This window comes from Budorcas taxicolor, chromosome 8 (assembly GCF_023091745.1).
Source record: "Budorcas taxicolor isolate Tak-1 chromosome 8, Takin1.1, whole genome shotgun sequence".
NCBI lineage: Eukaryota > Metazoa > Chordata > Mammalia > Artiodactyla > Bovidae > Budorcas > Budorcas taxicolor.
In genome coordinates, this window is record NC_068917.1 from 14,577,679 (window position 1) to 14,605,128 (window position 27,450).

Genomic DNA, 27,450 nt, shown 5'->3' on the forward strand with positions numbered 1-27,450 from the left:
CGAATGAGTTGGGCATGACTTAGAGACGAGAAAGCAGCCACGGGGCATTTTTGAGGGAAGAAAACAGTCCCAGGAAAGTTGAGGTGCTCGCCAAAGGCCCCAGAGCTTTTGATGCAGAGTCTAAAGTGTGGCTGAGGACTCGCAGCTCCCAGGTCTCTTGATTCTGACCTCTTTCACCAGATACGCATGTGGAAATCTAGAATCTAAAGTGTGCCTGAGGGCTTCCTTGGTGGCTCAGTGGTAAAGAATCCACCTGCCAATGCAGGGGACACGGGTTCAGTCCCTGGTCCGGGAAGATCCCGCATGCCATTGGGCAGCTAAGCCCTTGCACCACAGCTGCTAAGCCTGAGCTCGAGAGCCTGGGAGCCGCAACTGCTGAGCCCACTGCTGAAGTCCGCATGCCCTCGGGCCTGTGCCCCTCAACAAAAGAAGCACCACAATCAGAAGCCCACGGACTCCAGCTAGAGAGTAGCCCCTGCTCGCCACAACTAGAGAGAAGCCCAGCAGCAATGAAGACCCAGCACAGCCAAAAATAAATAAACAAAATTATTTTTTAAAAAGTTGAATTTAGACTTGGATCATGAAAAATGTTAGAATGAGTGCATTCAACCCTAGGGAGTGGCTGCAAGGTGTCTTGAGTATTTGTTTCATCATTCAGATGACCTGCCTGTGAGCTTGGGGCCTTGGGTTTTACAGAGGACATGACAAAGGCAGAGAAAGGTTTGGAGATATCTGTGTTCAACTATGATGTGTTCTTCCTGAGAAATACTAACTTTCCTTTGATGGCTCTAGTTTTCAGGAAAGTGGAATCACGGAATACAGACAAATTTAAATGCATCATATCTCAGCTGATGGCAGAGACAGAGGCTCTAGCAAAGAGTATCTTTGAAGAACTTGGGACCGTAACTCTTGGTGAGAATAACCTCATTTTGTCTTCTCTCCATCTGGGAACGGCCATCTGTTGTTCACTGGGGTCTTTTTGCACTTTTCTTAGTCCAAACAATGTCAAGACCATACCCAGAGTTTAACTTTTATGTTATTCATGAGGCTTATAAGTCCTCCTTTATTTTCTCTTGCTTTTTTTTTTCCTTTTTAAATCCAAAGTAAATCCACCTAGACACACACACGTGAAAAATACCATATTTAATTCAATCCATTGCTTTCTTGAACTTCCAAGTTTAGCTTTCCATTATATGAATGAAACCATCATTGCCCGAAAGTCTTGGATTCAAACCTACGGGTGACCTTTGATTCTTTATTCTTTTGAGACTCTCTTGAAGTTGCCAAGTTCTCTTCTCCTTTTTAAAATCAAGTAATTAATTCATCGGGTATTGTGCCAGGTACTGTGCTAGGTAAAGGAAGCACCAAGATTAAAGACAGTCTTGCCTTCAAGGAACTCAGCATCAAACAAAGATGTGAATAGTCGCCCTGTGGCAAGGCAGGGTTACACACTGCTATTACGGGTGCACAGGGGAGCTTAGGCCAGGACTGGGCTGTAGGGAGGACTTCCTGGGGGAGGTAATGTGTGCGACAGATCTTGAAGTCAGCCAGGTTAAGAAGGAGAAGTGATCAAGTGAGGTCAAGAAGACAGCAGTTGCAGAGGGAAGAGAGAGCACAGTGAATTTTAGAATCTGCAGGATTTCATGCTAATTCTAACAGGCGACTAGTAGAAAGGAGAGTGGGGCTGGTGGAGAGGCCGGGGGCAGACAGTGAAGGTGTCCTGCAGGCCATGCTGAGTTTGAATTTTATCCTAGAAGTGGGACTTCCCTGGTGGTCCAGTGGCTTAGACTCCACACTCAAAATGCCAGGGGCCTGGCTTCCATCTGCAGTCAGGGAACTAGATTCCCACACAACTCAGAGCCAGTGCTGCCAAATAAATAAATAAATATCCTAAAAGCAAATGGGAAGCAACGCACGATTTTGAACTGATAAGTTCTGGGATGAGAAATGAAGAGAGCCAAACTGAGGCAGTGGAGATGGGCTAGTGAAGGAAGCAGGCTTGTGCAAACAGAAGTGTTCAGATTTAAGAGCTCCCTGGGTTTGGTGGGAGTGAGCGAGTGCGGGGCTTCTCTCTTGGCACCTGTGTGTGCACTGGCAGGTGTTACTCATTCTAGAGCAAGGAGCAACTTGGGCAGGCACAAGTGAGCTTAGAGTTTCGGAGATGTTGAATTCTCGTCTCCAAGGTAACTTCTGCGTCTGAGCTTCTCTCACGCTTAGTCTCTCTTCTTTCTTTCACAGCTTGATTTCTAACAACTTATTCTAACAGCTGCTTTGCCTGCCTCTACCCTCTTTCCCGTCGAACCCCCATTACGCAGCTCGTCTTCCTGGGATTACCCACGTTATCTCGTCAGTGTCCTGCTGGCGATCCTGGTTCTCCAGGCAGAGCTCTCACGGCGGCCGCTCACCCGGCCTTGCGCGCCCTGCTCGCACAATCTGGTTCTGCTTCCCTCGCCAACTTTCCGCTCCTTGCCTATTAGCAGTTCCCTTGAACAAATTCATTCCCTTGTTTGTTCATTCAGTGCTGGGCTAAGTGCTCGGTGGTGGGAACACAGCGTGGACCCTCAGACACAAGCCCTGCCCTCAGGGCATTTTCGGTTTGGCTACCGGCAGTGCCAAAGGCGGGTGAGTGACAGTGTCCAGGCAACACGGGGTGGGGGAGTGGTGGGGGTGAGCGGTATTTCAGGCAAGGACACCGGCGCCGGCGCCGGGAGAGAATCTGGGGGCTTTCACTAGTCCTGAGAACTGTAGGAAGGAAAGTTAAGCAGGTAAAGGCCAGACCACAGAGCCCCCTGTGGGCCAGACTAGGAGTTTGGCTGGAGAAACCCACTTAACACTTGTGTTTTATTTTTTAAAGCATTTATTATTGTTATTTTTAACATACATTTCTTTGGCTGTGCTGGGTCTTAGTTGCGGCATGTGGGGTCTAGTTCCCTGATCAGGGATCAAACCCAGGCCTCCTTCGTTGGGTGTGCAGAGCCTTAGCTACTGGACCACCAGGGAAGTCCCTCAAGACTTAAAAACAATACATGTATTTATTTATTTGGCTGCACAGAGTCTTAGTTGTAACACGCAGGACTTTTGTTACGTCATTTGGGACCCTGGTTCTCTGACCAGGAGTCAAACCTGCACCCTCTGCTTTGAAGGGTGAAGTCTTAACCCCTGGACTGCCAGGGAAGTCCCTCCCTACAGGCTTTTAATCAGTGGATTAGCATTGTCTCTCATCTGCAATTTTGGAAATTCCCTCCAGTTGTTGAATGGAGACTGGACTGGAGGGAAGGGGGAAGGAGGTAAGGAGATGAGGTAGGAGGAGATCATGGTATTATCCAGAAGCCTTAGGACATGGTCAGGGTTGTGGAGGTGGAGAAGGGTGGGGAGACATGGCTTTCTGCCTTCTTCTTCTTCTCGTCTCTTATACCCTCCCGCCATCTCTTCACCTGTTCAGATACTGTCAGCTGCTTATTGCCAGATGGCCTAGCTCATTTTTGCACCTACCTAAGTTCAGTAAATACCTGTTGATTACTCTAGTTTATTGATAGTCCCCTTGTTTGTAGATTGGGTTACTGCTACTTGTCTGGGTAACCGCCTTTGTTCCTCTGATTAAAGATGAATGGGTGAGGGAATTTCCCTGGTGGTCCAGTGGTTAAGAATCTCGCTTCTAATACAGGGGACGAAGATTCAAACCCTGGTCTGGGAGCTAAAATCCCATATGCTGCGGGGCAGCTAACTCCGTGTACCTCAGCTAGAGAAGCCCCCATGCAGCCACTAGAGAAGCCCCTGTGTGCTGCAGCAAAGACCCAGCACAGCCAAAAAAAAAGGCAGGGGGGCAGTTAGGTTTTATTCCATGGCCGTTGGCCTCTGGGCTGTTTGGTTGTCAGCTCAGAGAACTGGTAGAGCTTGGGTATAGGACACATCTGGGTTTGAATTCCTGTGCTCCCTCTATCAGAGAAGGCAATGGCACCCCACTCCAGTACTCTTGCCTGGAAAATCCCATGGACGGAGGAGCCTGGTGGGCTGCAGTCCATGAGGTCGCTAAGAGTCAGACACGACTGAGCGACTTCACTTTCACTTTTCACTTTCATGCACTGGAGAAGGAAATGGCAACCCACTCCAGTGTTCTTGCCTGGAGAATCCCAGGGACGAGGGAGCCTGGTGGGTTGCCGTCTATGGGGTCACACAGAGTAGGATATGACTGAAGCGACTTAGCAGCAGCAGCAGCTCCCTCTATATACTAGCTGTGTGACTTGGCGTGATGATTTCACTTCTCCGAGCTTCCATTTCCTCATCTATAAAGTGTATCTACGTCATGGCGTTGTGAAATGAAATAAATACAAGACATGTTGATTCTTGGTACGTAGTCGGTATTTAGTAAGCAATTGTGTTTGTACGTAGACACACTGCTGAGAACTGTCTCAAGAGAAATACTCTGTGTGCAAAGAGTAAGGAATCAAAATTAGAAAGCGAGACATGCTTAGAGCCTTAATGACTAACCAGATGACACAATGGAAAACAGGTTTGTTTGTTTTTTTTTCAGAAAACTTATCTCGCATTCAAAATAGGAATTTTGGGACACAGAAATATGAACAGTGGATTATCGCAGTTCAGAAAGCGTGCATGGTGTTTCAGATGCCAGACAAAGATGAAGAAAGCAGAATTTGTAAAGCCCTGTTTTTGTACACGTCACATTTGCGGGTATGTGGCTTCTTTGGAAAAGGATATTTCCATCGTAACACCTACTGGGAGCTGTGCTATGGCAGCTGAGAGAGCATCATTTAGGAACTTTCCCAGTGGTTCTTATGAAGCAAATGCCAAAAGCTATCCTATTCAACATCTGTCTTTGCTCTCTGAAACCTGGCCCTAGAGGCCAAGGGACAGAAACAAAGGCCGTGGGTCTGTGTTGTACCTCAGTATCTCCAGACTTGACCTCGGGGGTGGGGGATATTACTGTAAATACATGACCAGGGACAGCCATCTTTAAAGTCTTTAAAGTTCAGTAGGTGGGTTGTGTTGCCATAGCTTGAAGCTTGTTTTCCTACCTTTGGTCAAACCACGTGCTAGGAAGTCCAGAGTCTGTAGCTGTTTGCTGGTTAACCAAGAACTTAAGCAACAGTTACCACCATCACCTCTGCTTATCGTGCCATTGAAAATATTTTTAAAATACATTCAATCCATATGAATTTGTAGAATTTTAATGGACTTAACTGAATATCTGATGTAAGGGGTCAGCCCATCATTCTGAACAGGTGCAATTCAGTGATGGTTTTGGATGTACAAAGAGGTTAAGTTGAATGTCCAAATTATGAAGCAGGTTGATGTGGAAGTTGCTTTACTTTCATTTTTGTGATTTAATCTTTGACATTTGTTTTTCATGTAATTTTCTTTCTCTTCCAAGGATTCTAGGATCCAAAGTGATCCGAATTAATGACTAATTCTAGCTAATTGAGGTGTTTTCTTTTTTTTTTTTTCTACAGTATGGTTCTAAGGTTTTATTGCAGTACTGTTAGAGATGATTCATCTTTAAAAACTTAAGTTGGAATAGACTTGAGACAAGTTTATTATTAAAATTAATTCTGTGTTAAGTACGGTGAAATGAACTTAAGTACAGCAGTTGTATTAGACATTAGAAACATACTGAAACTTTCCATTTTCAACAGAAATACAATGATGCCCTCATTATCAGTGAGGATGCACGGATGAAAGATGCTCTGAATTACTTGAAAAACTTCTTCAGCAATGTCCGGGCAGCAGGATTTGATGCAATTGAGCAAGATCTCACTCAGAGATTTGAAGGTGGGTGGTGTTTCCAGGGGGAGGAAGCCAGTGGAACCTGGAGACTCCAGGGGCAGCGTACACATATGGCGTCACACTTAGCAACACCTGGTGATGCTCAGGGACTTGTCCTGGGCTTAAGGAGATAGGATACATGGCAGGACTGTGAGACTTCGGCGAAATCTGCACTTAGGAAAAGAATCTGCTGCTTACACTATTTCCTGTTTCAAAGAAGGAAAAAATAGGATTTGCAAAGGATACATCCCATAGAAATAGTCAATTGATAGGAACATTTTTTTGGTTTAACTTTTAGTAATTTGATAAAGATTTAAAAAATATAAAAAAAGTTTTAATGATATTAAGATTGTAATTTGAGCTAACCCTGCGAGATAGTGAAGGACAGGGAAGCCTGGCATGCTGCAGTTCACGGGGAGCAAAGAGTTGGACACGACTTGGCGACCGAACAAGATTGTAATTATGTACTTCTATATAAAGAAGAAAACTGATATGGCTCTTGATGCCACTGTGTTCATATTAAGAAAAATATAGGAAAATATTAAGTGAAAAGTAAGTCTTTCTTCTTTCTCTCTCAAATGCCTTTTCCCAAATAATAATTTTTTGGGTCTATACCAAAGTATTAACTATAGATATGCTAAATACTGAACAACTAACTTTTTTGGGGGATGGGAAGTTTATGCATTTATTAGTGTATTCAGTGTATGCATTGCATTGGTGGTTATTTATCGTAAAATTCTGGTCAGAGATTGAGAGATGAAATGTTTGAACTATAGCTAAAGGTTGCAGTGTGTTCTAAATTACTAGAATTTATAAACCTTTTGTGGGCTCCCAGGTGGCACTAGTGGTAAAGAACCTGCCTGCCAGTGCAGGAGATGCAAGACATGTGGGTTTGACCTCTGGGTCAGGTGGATCCTCTGGAGGAGGGCATGGCAACCCACTCCAGTATTGTTGCCTGGAGAATATCGTGGACAGAGGAGGCTGGCAGGCTATAGTCCATAGTATAGCAAAGAGTTGGATGTGACTGAAGCGACTTAGCACACGCGCATAAAACTTTTGTAAAATATTCCCCTTTTTGCAGAAAAGCTGGTGAAACTAGAAGATATTTCCATGGATCCCAGCAATGAGAACCCTAAACTCAAAGATCTCTGCTTCATCTTGCAAGAGGAATACCACTTAAACCCAGAGACCAGAACCATCCTCTTTGTGAAAACCCGAGCACTTGTGGATGTAAGCTTCTCCCTCCTTGTGGATAACAATTGGCCCAGTACAATTTCAATTAAAAGATTGTCCATTCTTTACTTCTTTGCAATTAAGCATCCCTATATAGGGTCTGTGTGGGTCTGTTTCTGGGCTCGTTATTCTATTCTGATTTTCTGTTTGTTTATCCTTACACTGATACCTCACTGTCTCAGTCACTCTGGTTTATAATGCCTTGATACCCTCACAGCAAGCATTTCACAAATTTTTATTCCTTCCATCAATTACAAAATTTTAGCTGTGTCTGTGGGGACCTAGTGGTACCTCACTAAGGTTTTAATTTGTATTTCACTAATGACTAATATGATTTATCATTTTTTTCATATGCTCGTTAGCCATTCATGTATCTCCTTTGGTGAAGTATCTGTTTGCATCTTTTGCCCATTTTAAAATGGAGTTTAACTGGGTTATTTATTATTGTTGAGTTTTTAAGTTATTGTTGTTAGTTTTTTGAGAGTTCTTTTTTCTGACAAAAATGTCCTCTATCAGAATTGTGATTTGCACGCATTTTTCTTCAAGATCTTTTCATTCTCTTAACCATATCTCTTACTGAAAGTTATAACCTTTGACAGGTCCATTTTATCTTTTTTTTTTCTTTTTGTGGATTGTGCTTTTGATTTTGTGTCTAAGCAACCTTTGCCTACCCAAGAGCACAGATTTTTTTCCCATGTTATCTTCTAGAAGTTTTATAGATTTAGATTTTATATTTAAGTCTACAATTCATTTTGAAGTATGGATTGAGATTTTTTTTCTCTTAGCATGTGGGTATCCAGTTATTTCATCATATATGATGAAAAGACTATCCTTTCTCCATTGAATTGCATTTGTAACTTAGAAAGATCAGTTGGCTCTGTTCTTGTTGGTCTATTTCTGGATTCTGTTTTCTGTTCCATTCATTTGTACATCTATCCTTTCACCCATCCTACGCGGTCTTGATTACTGTAGCTTTATAGTAATTAAGTCTTGAAATCAGGTAGTGTGAGTCTTCCAACTTTTTAATTTTTTTCAACATTGTCTTAGCTATCTTTCTTTCCCTTTCCATTTTTATTTTAGAATAAACTCATCCACATCTATGAGAAAATCTATGAAATTTCATTTGGGATTGCACTGAACCTATAGATAAAACTGGGGAGAAATGATATCATAACAATGTATTTTTTTTATTTAGGTAGGGGTTCTGTATTAGTTACCTACTGCTGATAACAGTTTATCACAAAACTAAGTAGCTGGAAACAACAGACACCTATAATGCATATGGGTCAGTAATCTGGAAACAACTAACTGGGTGTTTCCGTCTCAGGATGTCTCATGAGGCTCCAGTCAAGTTGTTGGCCACGGCTACAGCCGTCTCAAGGCTGGGAGGATCAATGTCCAACCCCACTTGTGTGGTTTTTGGCAGAAGATGTGCTTAGCTCATTCACGGGGGCTTCCCTGATCGCTCAGTGGGTAAAGAATCTGCCTGCAGTGCAGGAGACACAGAAGACACGGGTTTGATCCCTGGGTCAGGAAGATCCCTTGGAGAAGGAAATGGCAACCCACTTTAGTATTCTTGCCTGGGAAATCCCATTGACAGAGGAGCCTGGAGGGCGACAGTCCATAGGGGTCCCAAAGAGAGTCGGACATGACTTAGTGACTAAGTGTGCACACGCGTGCTTAGCTCATCCATGGGGGCCTCTCCACAGGCCGGCCTCACAAAGAGGTGCTGGCCTCCCCTAGAGAAAGTAATCCAAGAGAGGTTGAGAGGCCGCCTAATATCAAGGTCACAGCCATGCTATAGCTTCAGCTTGGAAGCGACTCCCCTCAGGTCTGCCTTGTTTTATTCATTAGAAGCAAGTCAGTAAGTTCAGTGCATACTTGAGGGGAAGGGACTGAACAGGATCTGAATTCCAAGGGGTGGAGATCACTCACAGCTACCTTAGAGGCCGCCTGTCACATCTTCTTTGGTTTCTTTTATCAGTGTTTTGTCATTTTCAGCATACAGATTCTGCACGTATTTTGTTAAACTTATACCTAAGTATTAATGCTATTATAAATGATACTTCTGTTTGTTGTTGATATTTAGAAATACAACTAATGTCTGTACATTGATCTTGTGTCCTGAGATCTTTCTAAATTCACTTATTTTCTACCTACCCACTATTCTGAACCTTGCCTTTTTCACTGAAAAAATGTCTTAGAAATTGAATTATATTGGATTACAAAGATAGACACCATTATAGTTATTTATTGCATAGAATTCAATCACAAGAAGCTTTTGATTCCTCAGGTCTGTTAGTCTGAAAACTACTTCAGCGTACTTGTCTGTATACTTTTTAAAAATTGAAGTAGAGTTGACTTATGGCATCATATTTATTTCTGCTGTACAGCAAAGTGATTTGGTTATACATGTATATACATTCTTTTTGAATTCTTTTCCATTATCGCTTCCTTTAAGCTTTTTTTCTACTTGCATTGTTTAGTCACTAAGTCACGTCCAACTCTTTGTGAGTGGGACTGCCAACTCATAAAGACCCCCAGTCACTCCCATGGACTGCCACATGCCAAGTTCCCCTGTCCTCCGCTGTCTCCCTGAGTTTGCCCAAATCCCATGTCCACTGAGTCAGTGGTGCTATCTAACCATCCCATCCTCTGCCGTTCCCTCTTTTTGCCTTCATTCTTTCCCAGCATCAAGATCTTTTCCAATGAGTCAGCTCTCCAAATCAGGTGGCGCATATTCAATATTGAATCAATGCAGATAGTATACAAAGAGTGACAATTGCTTTGTATTTTCAGGCCTTAAAGAAGTGGATTGAAGAAAATCCTGAACTCAGCTTTCTAAAACCTTGCATATTGACTGGACGTGGCAGAACAAATCAGACAATGGGTATTTATATATAGTGCGTTAGATCTAATATATATAAGAACATATATGATCTATTTTAATTCTTTCTTAGTGCTTGTATCAGTCAGGGTTCAACCAGAGAAGCAAAACCAGTAGGAGATTATAAATACATACATATATACATTCATATATAATATATAGCAACACATGTATATTGTACACAGACAGGCACACAGGGATTTAGTTCAAGGAATTGACATTCACACCTGGACTGGCAAAGCCAGTCTGGTCCACAGGGCAGGTCAGGACCAGGTGGAACCCCATAGGCGGATCACCTCAGTCCTCTTTTCAAGGGCTGCCTTGTTTGGGTCAGGCCTGCCTAAAATGAAGTCCCTATTGAGTAACCGTATCAACTGATTTAAGTTTAATTATATCTGCAAATTCCCTTCACAGAGACACCTAGGTGAATATCTGGGGACTGCAGTTCAGCCTAGCTCAGTGGACACATTGAAATGCCATCACCATGCTCAAATGTCAGAAACTTGTAGACTTTCCTCCTCCCATATGTCCTGCAGACAAAACTGAAGTTTTGTTTTGTTTTCAATATTGTTTAAGTATATTACTCTCATGCTCAAATGTTCAACCAGTAGATTAACTGGAAGTAGAAATGCTCTCTTTCTATTTTATTGTTATTCTTTAAAGTGTAAAAAACTTATATGCATTATGTATTTTATAATTAAAAAAAGTCCTAGAGATAATCCTAAAATCTAGGTAGAGAGGGTTAAAGGATGAAAGGCTCCCTTTGATCCTAGGTGGCCAGTCCTCATGCTGACATTCTCACAGCCTTGCTCCCCACACCTCAGTGACAAGCAATGACAAGTCCTCACTTGTATCTCTTATTTAAGCTGTTTATAAAAAACAGTCCTGCTCTCAGTCCTCAGTCATCACCCTTGAAGTTTCCCTTTATGCAAAATTTAAGCTTCATTAATCTAAAAAGCAAAGTCAGATTTTGAATAGTTGGCTTACCAAATGAGGTCCAACACTACCTTGTGGTTGGAATTAGAGGCTTCTGCCGTATGACTCCAGCATGAGTCCAACTTGATTTTCAAGCTTTGTTATTCGTCCATACATAAGCCCCCAGAAGATATTTGTTTGTCCATCCCTCCATTCATCCATCCATTCATTCATTCATCTATCCATCCACCATCTACCCACATTCATTGAGAACTCACTCTGTGCCAGTAACTGTGCTTCTGCCGGGCAGCCTCCCCCTCCTCCTAAGTCTAGACCACTAGGGCGGAGTCTCCCTCGCCCACACCCCACAGCACACAGTTCTGGCTCCATTCATTGTCATTACATTGAATTATAGTTTCCCATATATAGCCTTCTTCCACAAACCAGAAGCTCCCTTTAGATAAAAATGAACCTTTTAACCATTCTATCCTTATAATTGCAGAATAAATGTTTGATGAGCAAATAGTTACATTCAGAAATTAGTGAAGTGTGGTGTCTGTCTTGGGCATGTTCATTGTTCAGTAGATCATGGTGAAAAGAAATTGTTTTGGCCTCAGCAAAATATATCTCAAGATTTGTGACAGAGCTGGAACTTTTATAAATTCTGTTAACTCTGAGGTGGAGACCACTTAAGCTCCTGCTCTTCTCAGTGTTATCAGTGGCTGGGAACTGCACAGTGGTAGGGTCATCAACTTAAATCCCAAGCCTGGTTTTGCTAGTAAGCTGTCAGTTCACCATCCCTCCAAAACATCCAGGTCTTCACCTGTAATAAAGGGGAATCATGACATTTGCCATATCAACCTAAAAAGGGCCTTGTGAAGTTCCAGTGAGTAAGTAGATGTGAAAAGGTCTTGTTAGCTGAGAACTCCTGTACGTGCACAAAGATGTTACAGTTAGCTATTGATATATTTTTTAAAATTTTTATTGGAAATAGTTGATTTATTGGAAGTAGTTGCGTTAGTTTCAGGTACACAGCTAGGTGAATGAGTTACACGTATGCATGTAGCCGCTCTTTTTTTTAGATCCTTTTCCTATGTAGGCCATTACAGAGTACTGAGCAGGTTCTTACTGGTTCTGTTTTGTATATAGTAGTGTGTGTATGTCAAGCCCAGTCTCTGTTCGTCCCTTCCCCCCTTCCCCTCTGGTAACCACGTTTGCTTTCTACGTCCATGACTCTACTTCCATTTTGTAAATACTTGCATTTGTACCCTTTTCTTTAGACTCTACACATAAGTGGTATCCTATGATATTTGTCCAGCTGTTGGTATTTTTTCAAAAAATTTAATATTTGTTTTGAGATATCGTGACTGAAACCACATAGCTAATAGGTGCTGCAGCTGGAATTTGAGGTCAGGCAGACTTGTGACAGAGTCCAAGATGTTAGACCCCCAGCTTATCTACTCTGAAGCAAGGACAGGGATAGGCCCTTCCCCGAGGGTTGTTGTGAGGTCATGAATGTAAAGCACTTATCACAGTACCTGGCATGTCGTAAGCGTTCCATAATTAACAGCTATTTTTTTCAAGGGTAAAGTTCCCTCTTGGTGAGTTATGTAATGCCCTCTGACAGGAATGACCCTCCCAGCACAGAAGTGTGCATTGGACGCGTTCAGAACCAACAGAGACAGCAAGATTCTAATTGCTACCTCGGTTGCTGATGAAGGCATTGACATTGCTCAGTGCAATCTGGTCATCCTCTACGAGTATGTGGGCAATGTCATCAAAATGATCCAAACCAGAGGTAAGAAGAGCTTTGATGCCAGGGCTCAAAGGCTACCATTTTGTCTGACTTGTGAATGTGCCTGTCATTCCAGCCCTTCTCCTTTACTGTGACTGGTGGCACAGTGGACCCTTCTATCACTGGCCCTTACGGTGACCTACTTGGTCAGGATGGGATGGCTACAGTTTTGTCCACAATTTTGTCTGTTTTTGTTCTTGTTCACAATGAATACTGCTTACTTGGTTAATATTGGCTGACATGTTGATGGAAGGAAAATTCCAGCTTTGGGGCTTCGGCAGTCACATGTTCATGGTTGTGCTTAGGTGCTGGTGGGTCCCCTGTGTGCCAGAAAGGACATGCAAGGAGTTCTCCCACTGGAACTAGGCAGCCTCCTAACTAGTCTTTCTTATTTTTTCTTAATTTCCATAACTACAGCTGCCACATTATTTTTCCTGAAAAACAGCTCTGAGCATGTCACCTCCCTGTATAGAAACTCCCATGGTTCCCAAATGTTCTTGATGTTAAAGCATTTTCAAAATCCGGCACCCTCTTATCTTTCCAACCTTATTTCCCATTCTTCCACTTTGTGCATTATCCACTTGAGCCTACCTGGCTTCATCTGGTTTCCTTTTTGAAGGGCTTGCTCATGTATTGCTGCTGCTGATCTTTGTTTCTCTTCCCCTGCTTCCACATCACCGGTTCCTCAGTCTCCCAGCTGGTAATCTTCTCTAATTTGAATGCCCGTGGCCCTTTTAGCCATCTTTCTTATACCACTTCTCATTTTCCACCTATATTCTGGTGGTTGTGAACACGTCTCTTTTTTAAAAGTTTTGTGTGTTTGTTTTTGGCTGTGCTGGGTTCTCTCTGCTTTTTGCTCGGACTTCTCTCCGGTTGTGGTATGCGGGCTTCTCGTTATGGTGGCTTGTCTTATTGCCGAGCACAGGCTCTAGGGTGTGCAGACTTCAGAGCACGTGGGCTTGTAGTTGTGGTGCACAAGCTTAGTTGCCCCGTGGCACGTGGTATCTTCCTGGACCAGGACTTTAATCTGTTTCCCCGGCATTGGCAGGTAGATTCCCGTCCACTGAACCACGAGTGAAGTCCTGTGAACATATCTTATTTCCCCATTTCCCCATCTGTTTATCATTCATCTTTGGGGCTGTCACAATGTCATCCTGGAGGTGCCTGCTGGGTTGTCTTCAAGCAGTGTCTCTAATAATGTGTCTGTCCCATCACACTGCACCAGGGAGACTGTGAGCAACCAGCCTAAAGTGGGCTCCTTGTTTGTCTGAATGTTTAATGTGCAGCTGCACACATGCGTTTGACTCCACGCCCTACCAACTCACTTTTCCAGAAAGTGGGATTCAGTGAACCAAAGCTGAATTTTAGGAATAGCCCTGCTTCTTTTACATTCTCAGATTTGTCCGAGTTTTACATCAAAGACACCAAGTAAAATGTTTATTTTCTAACAGGTAGAGGAAGAGCAAGAGGGAGCAAGTGCTTCCTTCTGACTAGTAATGCTGATGTAATCGAAAAAGAAGAACTGAACATCTGCAAAGAAAAAATGATGAATGACTCCATTTCAAGCCTGCAGAGATGGAATGAAGCAGTATTTAGGGAAAAGGTAAGCCTTTGCATCCATGTTACTCCTTCAGAATCGAATTGTAAGCCATGAACAGGGACCGTGAACATGGCTGGTACCTGTTATCATTTTGCTCTGAGTGTTCCTTAGGTTATATTTTTATTTTTTTAAGTATTTGTTTATTTGTCTGCATTGGGTTTAGTAGCAACACGTAGGATCTTCGTTGCATAGTACAGGCTTCTCTCTAGCTGTGGCACACAGGCTTAGAAGCTGTGGCAGACTTAGTTGCCCCACAGTATGTGGGGTCTTCGTTTCCCAACCAGGGATCAAACTCTCGTCCCCGGCTTTGGAAGGTAGGTTCTGAACCACTAGACCGCCAGGAATTCACCCCATAGCGAATATCAGGTTCATTCTGCTTTACTTCTCAATGAGCTAAAGTACATTTTATTAGTGCTAATGCTTGAAGCTATGCTTTTAGATCTAAAAGGGAAACAGCTAGAATAGCTCCTACACGGACAGTTCATTTTGAGGACAACACCCTAACTGCAAGACGCAGCTCTTCTTAGTCTTTTCTTCACTTCGCTAACGTCTGTAGTCCTCAGGGAGAGGGTCCTGGCGCACTGTGCCTGGAGCTGTGCCCAGTGTTGGAAGGCCTGTTTACACATATGGATGAGAGAGTGGACCTTGATGGAGCGTGTTGGCTCCGTCCAGCCTCTCACTGGTGAACTTAGTTTGACTTTAATTTTCTTTATGACACAGCATGGAAGCAGATTAGGGAAAGAGACACACACACACACAGATACCCCCAAACACAGACACCCATACTTTCTCCAGACTGTTTGCAGAGACTTCATCTCAGACTCTGGAAACACTGGACCCTGCAGGCCTGGGGAAGAACTTTAACGTTAGACAGTGGTTCCAAACTCAACTCTGCCACTTACAAAATGTGTAACTTCAGATAGTTCCTCTTTGAAATTATCATTCTTATATGTAGAACTCATAGGGTAGTTTTGGAGATACAGTGAAATGTATGCATTGCTTCCTACAGTGCCTGGTTTAAGTGCTTAAAATGGGAGTTGTTACAGGACGAGGGTGAGAGGCCTATTTTAACTTCATGAAGATGAGTCTTACAATTCAGTAGACTAATTCCATAGGGTTCATAATTTTGAAAAGTCATAATCTGTATGCTCAAAAAAGTATTGAGAAGGAATGAACTATCGAAAGCAAACTAATGCTTACTGTAAGAAAAAATTATGATGTTATGTCAGTGTTGACTCATTTTGAAAAACATTTCTTCCTAAAGTTAGGAGAACAAGATATTTGAAAGTACCTCGTCTACATTTTCACTGAGAAGAATTGCAGGGAAATTCTTTAGTTCCTCTTAATTTCCCCCCTTAATTTTACTTACGATAGGGTTTTTTCACTGAGCCACTTCTCCATTTTGTAGAATATAGGGATGATACTGATTAAAGGCTTTAAAACCTTTTTAGCTTTGGCATAATTTTTTTAATCTCCTCCACTAGGTAACGGTGTGCTTACACTCACGTGTGGCAAAAGCAATAGAGTAAAAGCCTGTTGAGGAAGAAGAGGCTGGAACAAACATACAGACATTTTTTTTTTTAATAGTTTTATTTATATTATTTTTGGTTGTGCTGTTTTTGTTGCTACCAGGACTTTTCTCTAGCTGCAGTGAGTGGGGCTACTCTCTAGTTGAGGCAAGTGGGCTTCTCATTGCTGTGGCTGCTCTTATTGTGGAGCATGGGCTTAGGAAGTGAAGGCTTCAGTAGCCGTGGTTCTCAGGCTCTGGAGCACAAGCTCAATAGTTGTGGCACACGGGTTTAGTTGCTCCACAGCATGTGGGATCTTCCTGGACCAGGGATTGAACCCGTGACTCCTGCATTAGCAGACGGATTGTTTAACACTGAGCTGACAGAGAAGCCCTAGAGTTCAATTTTTTTTTTTACTTTTTAAAATTATATTTTAAATTAAAATTTACTTTTCTGTTTTTTGACTTTTTTTTCAAACTTTCTATTTTGTATTGGGGTATAGCTGACTAACAATATTGTGGTAGTTTCAGGTGAACAGTGAAGGTACTCAGCCATATGTTCTTTTGTAGCCAACGCATCAGGTCATAGAGTGCAGTGAGGAGGAAATGGACTGTTGTTAAATATCTGTTGAATTAGGCTATTTAATTCACACAGGGGAATTCCCCTAACATGCATTGAGTGAAAATGGGCAGAGATGGTAAAGAGTGAGCAAGGACCCAGCTGCAGGGTGGCCAAGAGTCTCTGCTAGCTGGTAACTCTGTGGCGGTTGGGAGCGCAGAGTCTTGGTCTCGTCCCTGTCCTGTTGTGGTGACCAGCACACACTGCCATGTTGAAAGAGGCAGGCTTTGCTGTCAAGGGAAGAGGCTGAGGAGAAGTATACCAAGGTAGGGGAAACCTTATTCTCTTAAAAGTCAAAGGATTTATGGTTCTCGGGGTGAGCCCCCTGTCTGTGGTGTTTTGAAAAGGGAAAGACTAGAAATCTTGTCAAGAAAACTAGAGATACCAAAGGAACATTTCATGCAAAGATGGGCTCGATAAAGGACAGAAATGGTATGGACCTAACAGAAGAAGATATTAAGAAGAGGTGGCAAGAATACACAGAACTGTACAAAAAAGATCTTCATGACCCAGTTAATTACGATGGTGTGATCACCCACCTAGAGCCAGACATCCTGGAATGTGAAGTCAAGTGGGCCTTAGGAAGCATCACTACAAACAAAGCTAGTGGAGGTGATGGAATTCCAGTTGAGCTATTTCAAATCCTGAAAGATGATGCTGTTAAAGTGCTGCACTCAATATGTCAGCAAATTTGCAACACTCAGCAGTGGCCACAGGACTGGAAAAGGGCAGTTGTCATTCCAATCCCTAAGAAAGGCAATGCCAAAGAATGCTCAAACTACCGCAGAATTGCAGTCATCTCACTCGCTAGTAAAGTAATGCTCAAAATTCTCCAAGCCAGGCTTCAGCAATACGTGAACCATGAACTTCCGGATGTTCAAGCTGGTTTTAGAAAAGGCAGAGGAACCAGAGATGAAATTGCCAACATCCACTGGATCATCGAAAAAGCAAGAGAGTTCCAGAAAAATATCTATTTCTGCTTTCTTGACTATGCCTTTGACTGTGTGAATCACAAGAAACTGTGGAAAATTCTGAAAGAGATGGGAATACCAGATCACCTGACCTGCCTCTTGAGTAACCTATATGCAAGTCAGGAAGCAACAGTTAGAACTGGACATGGAACAACAGACTGGTTCCAAATAGGAAAAGGAGTACGTCAAGGCTGTATATTGTCACCCTGCTTATTTAACTTCTGTGCAGAGTACATCATGAGAAACGCTGGACTGGAAGAAGCACAAGCTAGAATCAAGATTGCCGGGAGAAATATCAATAACCTCAGATATGCAGATGACACCACCCTTATGGCAGAAAGTGAAGAAGAACTAAAGAGCCTCTTGATGAAAGTGAAGGAGGAGAGTGAAAAAGTTGGCTTAAAGCTCAACATTCAGAAAACTAAGATCATGGCATTTGGTCCCATCACTTCATGGGAAATAGATGGGGAAACAGTGGAAACAGTGGCTGACTTTATTTTTCTCGGCTCCAAAATCACTGCAGATGGTGACTGCAGCCATGAAATTAAAAGATGCTTACTCCTTGGAAGAAAAGTTATGACCAACCTAGATAGCATATTAAAAAGCAGAGACATTACTTTGCCAACAAAGGTCCATCTAGTCAAGGCTATGGTTTTTCCAGTAGTCATGTATAGATGTGAAAGTTGGACTGTGAAGAAAGCTGAGCTCCGAAGAATTGATGCTTTTGAACTGTGGTGTTGGAGAAGACTCTTGAGAGTCTCTTGGACTGCAAGGAGATCCAACCAGTCCATCCTAAAGGAGATGAGTCCTGGGTGTTCACTGGAAGATCTGATGTTGAGGCTGAAACTCCAATACTTGGCCACCTCATGCGAAGAGCTGACTCATTTGAAAAGACCCTGATGCTGGGACAGATTGAGAGCAGGAGGAGAAGGGGATGACAGAGGATGAGATGGTTGGATGGCATCACTGACTCAATGGACATGAGTTTTGGTAGGCTCCGAGAGTTGGTGTTGGACAGGGAGGCCTGGCGTGCTGCAGCTCATGGGGTCGCAGAGTCGGACACGACTGAGCGACTGAACTGAATTGGACATTGGATCTGAGCACCTGGGCCCTTTATATCAAAAAACTTTGCACAAGTGAGGGAAGAAGTTCAGAGTGCATTAAGGCAGTCCTTGAGTAGGGAGAAAGGGAGCTTGTGCACTCTCTTCTCCACACCCACAGCTGCCTTGTCCATTACCTCCGTGTGGCTGACTTCCCCAGAGCACTGTGGCCCTCGGGGACCTCTGGTTATTCTGCAGCCATCTAGCTGAACCTGTAGACGGCCCAGAACCCTCCAGAAACTTATTTCCATGATGGAAGCCTCAGGATCTGATTGGACTTCATTCTAGAGCAATAAAGTATAAAGGATATTTTTCATAGTTCTAGTTGTGGAGGGTCATTTGAAATCGAAATGAAGAAGCCTACTTTCCTTTCTTAGGAGTAGAGGATAAGATTCAGGGTAAAAGAAAGTTCATTTTGGCTACAGAATTTCCAACCTGATCTCTGCCCACGACTGCATACAATCAGGTATTCATAGTTCCGCTTTTCTCACCTCAGTGTAGGGAATTAGGCTGCTTCCCGACCACAGGTGGGCGAAGGGGAGACCGTGTGCTCTAGACTTAACTTGTGACTTTGGTTAAACCTCTTTATCCAGTTGCTCAGTTTTACTTAGTTTTCAGTATAGAAGTAAGAGTTTTAATTTTTAGGATTTATATTTATTGCCTTTAGTGACATTGAAAATATTTGAGATTATTACAATGGAAACAGTGAAAGACTTTATTTTTGGGGGATCCAAAATCATTGCAGATGGTGACTGCAGCCATGAAATTAAAAGATGCTTGCTCCTTGAAAGAAAAGATATGACCAACCTAGACAGCATATTAAAAAACAGAGACATTACTTTACTAACAAAGGTTCATCTAGTCAAGGCTATGGTTTTTCCAGTAGTCATGTATGGGTGTGAGAGCTGGACTGTGAAGAAAGCTGAGTGTTGAAGAACGGATGCTTTTGAACTGTGGTATTGGAGAAGACACTTGAGAGTCCCTTGGACTGCAAGGAGATCAGACCAGTCTATTCTAAAGGAGATCAGTCCTGAATATTCATTGGAAGGACTGATGCTGAAGCTGAAATGCCAGTACTTTGGCCACCTGATGCGTAGAACCGACTCATTTGAAAAGACCCTGCTGCTGGGAAAGATTGAAGGCAGGAGGAGAAGGGGACAACAGAGGATGAGATGGTTGGATGGCATCACCGATGGCGATGGACATGAGTTTAAGCAGGCTCCAGCAGTTGGTGATGGAGAGGGAAGCCTGGCATGCTGCAGTCCATGGGGTTGCAAAGAGGCGGACACGACTGAGTGACTGAACTGAACTGAACTGAACTATTTAATTGCATTTTAGTATATGATTGAACATCACTAGATGTAGGTGATTTTTTTTAATTGGATGCCCAAAGGGCAAGTTTATATTTGTACCTTTTTCCCGTCACATTCCCCCCACCCTGAGCCTGCCTTAAGTAATGATCAGAATCATGTCTGAGAAATTAAAATTCCTCATAGGGAAATGTATATCATGTAACCCAGGAATTTCGTTTCTAGAAATTTACCCAGAGGAAATAACGAGACAAATGCACACATCCTGCAGCAGTTTTATAACAGTGAAGATGTGAATTGGAAATAGGGCACATTACGCTTCCTTTATTCTTACAAAGACAATGAAGATAATTACAGGTGGGATGGAGTAGAGTGGGGAATCAGGGGAGAGGAAATCATATTTTGATTGCTTTCCTGGCCTATATTCCAGGCCTAAATATTTTAATATAAATCAAGTTTTATTTGAGTTTGAAGTGCTTTAGAGATCCATGGCTTCTCAATGGGTGATCAGTAACCAGTACAAGGTATACGGGGCTGGGACATTTCCGCTCACAGTGACAATAACTGACTCATCCATGCAGAACATGGGCTCTCCACCAAGCCCTGCAAATGCTTATTTATATCAACGGGTCTTGCAGTGATCCATGTGGTTGAGCCTCTCATGAAGTCACGCTCTGGGAGGGAAACTGAGGCATGAAAATTTTCAGTGTCAGGAGATCACACAGCTAGGTCGGGGTAGAGCTGGCAGAGTCCATCTGGCTAAACTCTGCATCTGTTGGCCTGACCAGAACTGTTTGAAGCATAAATCAGTTCAGTTCAGTTCAGTCGCTTAGTCGTGTCCAACTCTTTGCAACCCCATGAACGGCAGCACGCCAGGCCTCCCTGTCCATCACCAACTCCTGGAGTTCACCCAAACTCATGTCCATCGAGTCAGTGATGCCATCCAGCCATCTCATCCTCTGTCGTCCCCTTCTCCTCCTGCCCCCAATCCCTCCCAGCATCAGGGTCTTTTCAAATGATTCAGCTCTTTGCATGACGTGGCCGAAGTACTGGAGCTTCAGCTTCAACATCAGTCCTTCCAGTGAACACCCAGGACTCATCTCCTTTAGGATGGACTGGTTGGATCTCCTTGCAGTCCAAGGGACTCTCAAGAGTCTTCTCCAACACCACAAGGACAACTAAAAAAATTTTACCAAGTAATAGAAGGTAAATTAAGACAAAAGAAACCCTGGGACTACCCTGGTGGTCCAGTGGCTAAGGCTCCGAGCTCCCAATACAGGGAGGCCACGTTCAATCCTTGGTCAGGGAACTAGATCCCACATGCTGCAGCTAATACCGGCTGCTGCTGCTAAGTCGCTTCAGTCGTGTCCGACTCTGTGCGACCCCAGAGACGGCAGCTCACCAGGCTCCCCCGTCCCTGGGATTCTCCAGGCAAGAACACTGGAGTGGGTTGCCATTTCCTTCTCCAATGCATGAAAGTGAAAAGTGAAAGTGAAGTCGCTCAGTTGTGCCCGACTCTTAGCGACCCCATGGACTGCAGCCCACCAGGCTCCTCCGTCCATGGGATTCTCCAGGCAAGAGCACTGGAGTGGGGTGCCATTGCCTTCTCTGAAGTACCGGCACAGCCAAGTAAAAAACTTTGGAAAAAGAAAGAAAAAGAACACCATTTTCTTGAATGGCTGATTATTTTAAAGCTCTGCCTTCACTGTAAATCCATTTGTGCATTTATCATAGCCCACAATCAAAATAGAAATGAGGCTTTAGCTTTGTAAAATAGCTCCAGAGTTTATATAGACACATGCATAAATGAAAATAGCGATGGCATTTCTGAAAAAATAACTCACGAATAGATATTGCCCTACCCAGGATGGAAGTACAAATTACCATCATTAACATTTTCATGGTTCTTGGCAAAATACTAGCCTAACAGACCGAGACGAATACAAGGAGCATTAAAGCTATGCCAGGCAGTCCTGATCAATTATTAACTCATGTTACCTCCCAACAACCTATGAAGTAAATGCTATGACTGTTCCCATTTTATATTTGAGGCGCTTGCCCAGAATGACACGGCTGTAAGTGGTAGGAACAGGGCTTACACCTAAGCTGTCTGGTTCCACTTGGAACATTGGATAAAACAGAGGCCGCCCCACACACCAGTGGGGCAGAGCAGACCCTTCCACAGCCAGCTCTGCTCTGTAATCACCATGCTCTTTCTTCCTTGATGTTTGAGGTTTCAGGGTTTCTTCTGTCATGTTCTTCTCTTTAGAGAACTTCTTTTTGCTCTTCTTTTAGGAAAGGGAACGTCTGCTGGTGCAGAAATTCTTAAAATAATTTGTTTTGCTTCACCTGAGAATGTCTTGATTTCCTCTTTATTTCTAAGTATATATTGCTGCGAATATAGGCATTTGGATTGACAGGGTTTTCTTTTAGCATTTGAAAAATATTGTGCCACTTTTGTCTGCTGTCCACATTCTCTGGTGAGAAATCTGGTGTCATTCAGATGGTTTTTCCCTTGTAGGTAAGGTGCCATTTTTTTTTTTTTCTTTCTGTTTGCTCTCAAGATTTTTTTCCTGTGTGTTTAGAGAACAGACTTGTGTTTGCCAGGGAGGAGTGGATCGGGGAGGGAAGCTTGGGATCAGCGAATTAAATGTAAACTGTTATATGTAATAGTTTACACAACAATAGGATAAACAACAAGGTCCAGGGAACATATTCAATATCCTGTGATAAACCATACTAGAAAAAAATGTGTCTATATGTGTGTAGCTGAGTCACTTTGCTGTACAGCAGAGATTGGCATAACATTGTAAATCAACTACACTTCAACTGAAAAAAAATTTTAAAAGACAATATAAATCAAATGATCTGGACTTCCCATAGGATAAATCTCTTAAAGGTGAAATTACCATGTAAAAACCATGTAAATCCAGAAATAGATAAATAAATGAAGGTAAGGGGCAAACCATACATACACACCGAAGTTTTTTCCTGTGTCTTTAGTTTCCGGAAGTTTAATTATAATGTGTCTTGGTGTGGTTTCTTTGCATTTATCCTGTTTGGATTTGTCCAGCATCTTTTGTCTGTAGGGTTCTGTTATGCAAAATTTGGGAAATGTTTAGTCATTGCTTCTTTGAGTACTTTTTAAGCGCTGCTCTTTCCCCTCTCCTGTCATAACTGTTAGATCTTTTTAAAGTAGTCCTAAAGTTACCTGAGGCTCTGCTCATTTGTTAATCTTTTTCTGTTTACTCTCTGTTGTTTAGATTGGGTCATTCCTGTTGTTCTGTCTTCCGGTTCACGGCTCTTTCCTTTGTCCTCTCCGTTCTGCTATTGAGCCCATCCACCAAACTTTTTGTTTTGGTTATTGTATCTTTTAGTTCTAAAATTTCCATTCTGTTCTTCTTTATACCTTCCATTTCTTTGTTGAGCCTCTAAGTTTGTTTGCTTCAGGAGTGTTTATGATGACCCATTGAAGCATTTTTATTATAGCTAGTTTAAAGGTTTTGTCAGATGATTCTCAAATCTCTGTCATCTCAGTGTTAACATCAACTGGTTGTCTTTTATTTTCCATTCAATTTGAGATCTTTCTGGTCTTTGGTATAAAGAGTGATTTTTAAATCAAAACCCAGAGGTTTTCATACCAGATGATGAAATTTGGGATCTTAACCTTCCGTGTTAGCTGGCTGCTTCTGATACTGTTCTGGCAGGGGAGGTAGGTGACCCTGTTTCATAACTGCCAGCTGAGGGTAGAAGTCGAGGTTTCCTACTCAGCTTCTGTTGATGTCAGCAAGGGGAGGCTCCTTGTTACTTCCGCTTGGGGATGGACGTTCTGGGCCCCAGCGTGATCTCTATGGATTCTGCAGGCAAGGGGGGCTACCATGTGGCAGGACTGAAAATCCTGGCTCCCTGTGTGGCATTCTCTGACACCACCAGGGGGGGAGTGTTGAGATGCTTCGTATCAGCCCTGCAAAGTGGAATTCTAGGTTCCTCCCCACTAGATTCAGGGTTTCTTGGTTCTTTTTTTTTTTTTGTCATTGTTGTTGATTTCTCTCTGTGGAACAGCTATTGTCTAAAAGTTTTCTGTCTTGCTAGTTGCCCCTGTCTTCATCCTTTGGCTAGAGAGACAGGCTTTTGTTCAGACTTTCTGTGTGTGCCGAGAGGTATTTCTGGTTGCCAGCTTCTTCGGCCCCATGTCTGGGATATATACACAAAGCGAAAAAAGACAAACCCCAGGGATCTCACTCACATGTGGTTTCTAGGGCCCCATGGTTCCTAGCTGGTCTGCCTTCTTCTCTTCATCCTTCAGAATCTTATGTTTATTTTATATATAATGTTTCAGTGTTTTTAGTTGTACTTAGCCAAGGCCTAAATTTTGAGGTAGAATGTAGTCATCCTAGACATTTAACTTTAATGTAATTCAACAATATTCTTTGTGGTTTGGAAGGAAAAAAGATTTTAGGTGGTGGGGGACTCTTCTGCCTGCTGTTCTATTCAATAGGTTTATACCTTGGGAGTGGGTATTTTATTCCTAAAACAGTCAATGCATATCATATGTCTATTTGTGAAGGATTTTAAAAGTTTTACCAACTACTAATGTAGAAAGCATGGTTCACATGACTATTTTATGGACATCTTTCATGCTTTCATGGATCTTTGATGAAGATATGGAAAGACTAATTGGAGAGGCCACAGGTAAACACTGATAACAAAGAATTAGGAGAATCAAAATTATCTGTGGGATTTTTATAAACAAAACCAGGTACTGTATGTTCATAGAAGTTGTATAGGAATAAATTATAATGTACGGGTGTGTGTGTGTATGTATGTATTAATTATACCCAGAGTACATATTTAAAGGTTTTTTGGTCTGCTTTTTTGCACTTAGATTCACCAGATACAGGTTCAAGAAAAATTAATCAGGGATAATCAAGGAAAAGTAAAACCTGTTGTTGATAAGAAAAATAAAAAACTGCTCTGCGGAAAGTGCAAAACCTTTGCGTGTTACACAGCTGATATAAGAGTGGTGGAGGTAAGCAACGTTTTTCACAAAGAGCACTGGGTCATTTTTTAGCACTCATTAAAGCTTATCTATCGGTGAGAGAATTATAGTAAGAATACTCTTATTTCTTTTGTTATCCTGGCCAAGGTCCACGTATTTTTAGAAGGCTAAAACATTTAAAAGAAACCCTGAATGTTCAACAGTAAAGGAATACCTTAAAAGTTGCTGCTTAACTAAATATTGTATAGCCATTACAAATAATTGTTATGCTAAATGCAATGTGGTATTCTGGATTAGATCCTAAAACAGATAAAGGTATTATTAGAAAAAGTGGTAAAATTTATAGCTTAGCAAATAGTAATGTACCGATATTAATTTCTTAGTTCTGACAAATATGCTATGATATGTAAGATGGAAGTGCTTATTAAGGAAGCTAGGTGAAGCGTACACAGGACAGTCTTTCCAACTTTTCTGTAAATCTGCAGTTACTCCAGAATAAAATTTTTTAAACAAAATTAGGAAGCTTATGTAGTATAAGGAAAAACTTTTTACAAATTAATGGCAAAGTGGAAAAAAACCCAGGATACAAAGTAGTAAATATGCTATGATCAGAGCAGTGTGAAATAATAGCAACAATACCACCATCACCACCACCAGTGAAAACACTTAAGTTTGTACCAAAAAAGGCTAGCAGAAGTATACCAAAACATACTAACATTTTGCAGTGAGACGGCATGATTCTTTTCTCTTTCTACTATTTTATGTTTTCTTAAAAAAATTTTTTTTAATTGGAGTGCAATTGTTATACAGTGTTGTTTGAGTTTCTGCTGTATAACGTGAATCAGCCACAAGTACACGTGTCCCCTCCCTCTTGAGCCTTCCTCCCACACCTATTTTAAGAGAAGTTTTCTAAACTTTCTTTTGGGGATATGGATCACTTTTACAATGGAAGCAAAATCTCCTGATTTTAAACACATCTGCAGCTTAGCTTTCTATTTTTTTCCCTTAAAACCTTTAGATAAAGGATTAGAAAAATCTCCAAAGACAAAAATTGGACGTAACTCTGTTGCTGCTGACTGGGGACAGTAGAGGGCCTGGGCTGGTTCACATGATGAGTTGTTACATTAGGGATGTTTAGTCTTCAGAAAGCAGAAGTCTCTGGTCAGTCCAACACTGGAGCAAGAAACACATTTAGGGCTAATACTGGCAAGTTCCCATACCTTTCTGTCTTTTCCTTTAGCTGTAAAAAGTCCTTTCAGCTCCAGTTTGGGTGATTTTCTGTTGAAATAGCCCTTTTAGACTGTTTTCCTGAGGGCCTGGTTTGTGGGGTCTGTATTTGTTCCGTGCACTGTGAACTTTGTTCTGGTTTATTCTAATGTTGTGGGTGGGGCCAGTGGACAGCTTAGTCCCTGAGACTCTTCAGATACACATTGACCCTTTGTTGTTCTCTGTATCCTTGGGATTCTTCTGTCAGGGCCACTGGTGAACTTGGGCTTCCCAGATCTTCAGCAAATAAATACCCCTTTGTCTCTGAATTAATACTGAGTATCTGTTAATATTTTCAGGGGTTTCCCTGATGGCTCGGTGGTAGAGAGTCCACCTGCCAATGCGGGAGACTCAGGTTCAATCCCTGGGTCGGGAAGATCCCCTGGAGAAGGGAATGGCAACCCACTCCAGTATTTTTGCCTGGAGAATCCTACAGAGAGAGAGAGGAGCCTAGCCGGCTACAGTCCATGGGGTTGCAGAGCCAGATGTGACTTAGCGACTACAACAGTGACAGTCTATTTTCAGGAGCCAGGTTGCCTGGAAACTTCTTAGTCCTTCTCTGCATGAAGTGTTCCCCATCAACTCACTGGTACCTCCACGCCCACCCTCACCTCCATCTGTGTGGTTGGGAGTCAGACTGCATGGATTCTACTCTGGTCTTGAGGCAAATTCACATTTCCTCCCTACTCCATCTGTAAAAGAAGTGGGATCCTGCCTCTTTCTCATCTCAGATTATTGTGGAATTTTATTTTTTAAATCACAGTTACATTCTGGTTCTAACATTCTGTTTTGGGTGCTATTCAATCCCTTTATCTGTAGGAATGCCATTTCACTGTGGTTAGAGATGCTTTCAGGGAGTGCTTCGTGACTAAGTTACATCCCAGACCGAAGAAATTTGGGAATTTTGAGAAGAAATCTAAGATCTTCTGTGCCAGGAAGGACTGCCTCCATGACTGGGGAATTCACATGACGTACAAGACATTTGAGATTCCAGTTATAAAGATCGAAAGTTTTGTGGTGGAAGATGTTGCGACTGGAGCTCAGACACTGTATGCAAAGTGGAAGGACTTTAATTTTGAGAAGATCCCATTTGATGCTGCAGAAATGTCCGCTGGCGCTCAGGACCTCAATCTGCAGGGAATGAATGGCCTTGAATGAAGAAATTAGACCTGTGGGTAAATCATGGATCTCTTTGTACTACGGTCAAGTTATTTTTCCTATGGCTTGTATCATACTGAGTATTTATCACTCAACTTCTATTCGTTTTCAGCAGTTTGTACTGATACTATATCGTGTCTGTCAAGCACAAGGGAGTGGATTAGAGCACTCGATTCTTTGTTGGCCGGGAGAGCTTGGGAAAAATGAATAAGCCTTAACTTGTTGCCATCCTTCCTTTCAGAACCCACTGCACCCACAGCCAATCAGACACACAGGGATCAGTGAATGAGTGAATGGACTGGTGAAAGG

The 27,450-nt window shown here is 42.4% G+C and overlaps 1 protein-coding gene across 1 annotated transcript in view; it reads left to right on the forward strand.

The window, feature by feature from the left end:
- The window catches only part of RIGI (RNA sensor RIG-I), a 46,257-nt gene extending 19,116 nt beyond the window's left edge, over positions 1-27,141 (forward strand). The window contains exons 10-18 of the mRNA XM_052645056.1: positions 793-912; positions 4,532-4,689; positions 5,652-5,787; positions 6,863-7,011; positions 9,814-9,904; positions 12,444-12,614; positions 14,063-14,214; positions 24,604-24,747; positions 26,803-27,141. Coding sequence (XP_052501016.1) covers positions 793-912; positions 4,532-4,689; positions 5,652-5,787; positions 6,863-7,011; positions 9,814-9,904; positions 12,444-12,614; positions 14,063-14,214; positions 24,604-24,747; positions 26,803-27,141 — 1,460 coding nt within the window. The remainder of the gene's footprint in view (positions 1-792; positions 913-4,531; positions 4,690-5,651; positions 5,788-6,862; positions 7,012-9,813; positions 9,905-12,443; positions 12,615-14,062; positions 14,215-24,603; positions 24,748-26,802) is intronic.
- Positions 27,142-27,450: the final 309 nt, after the last annotated feature.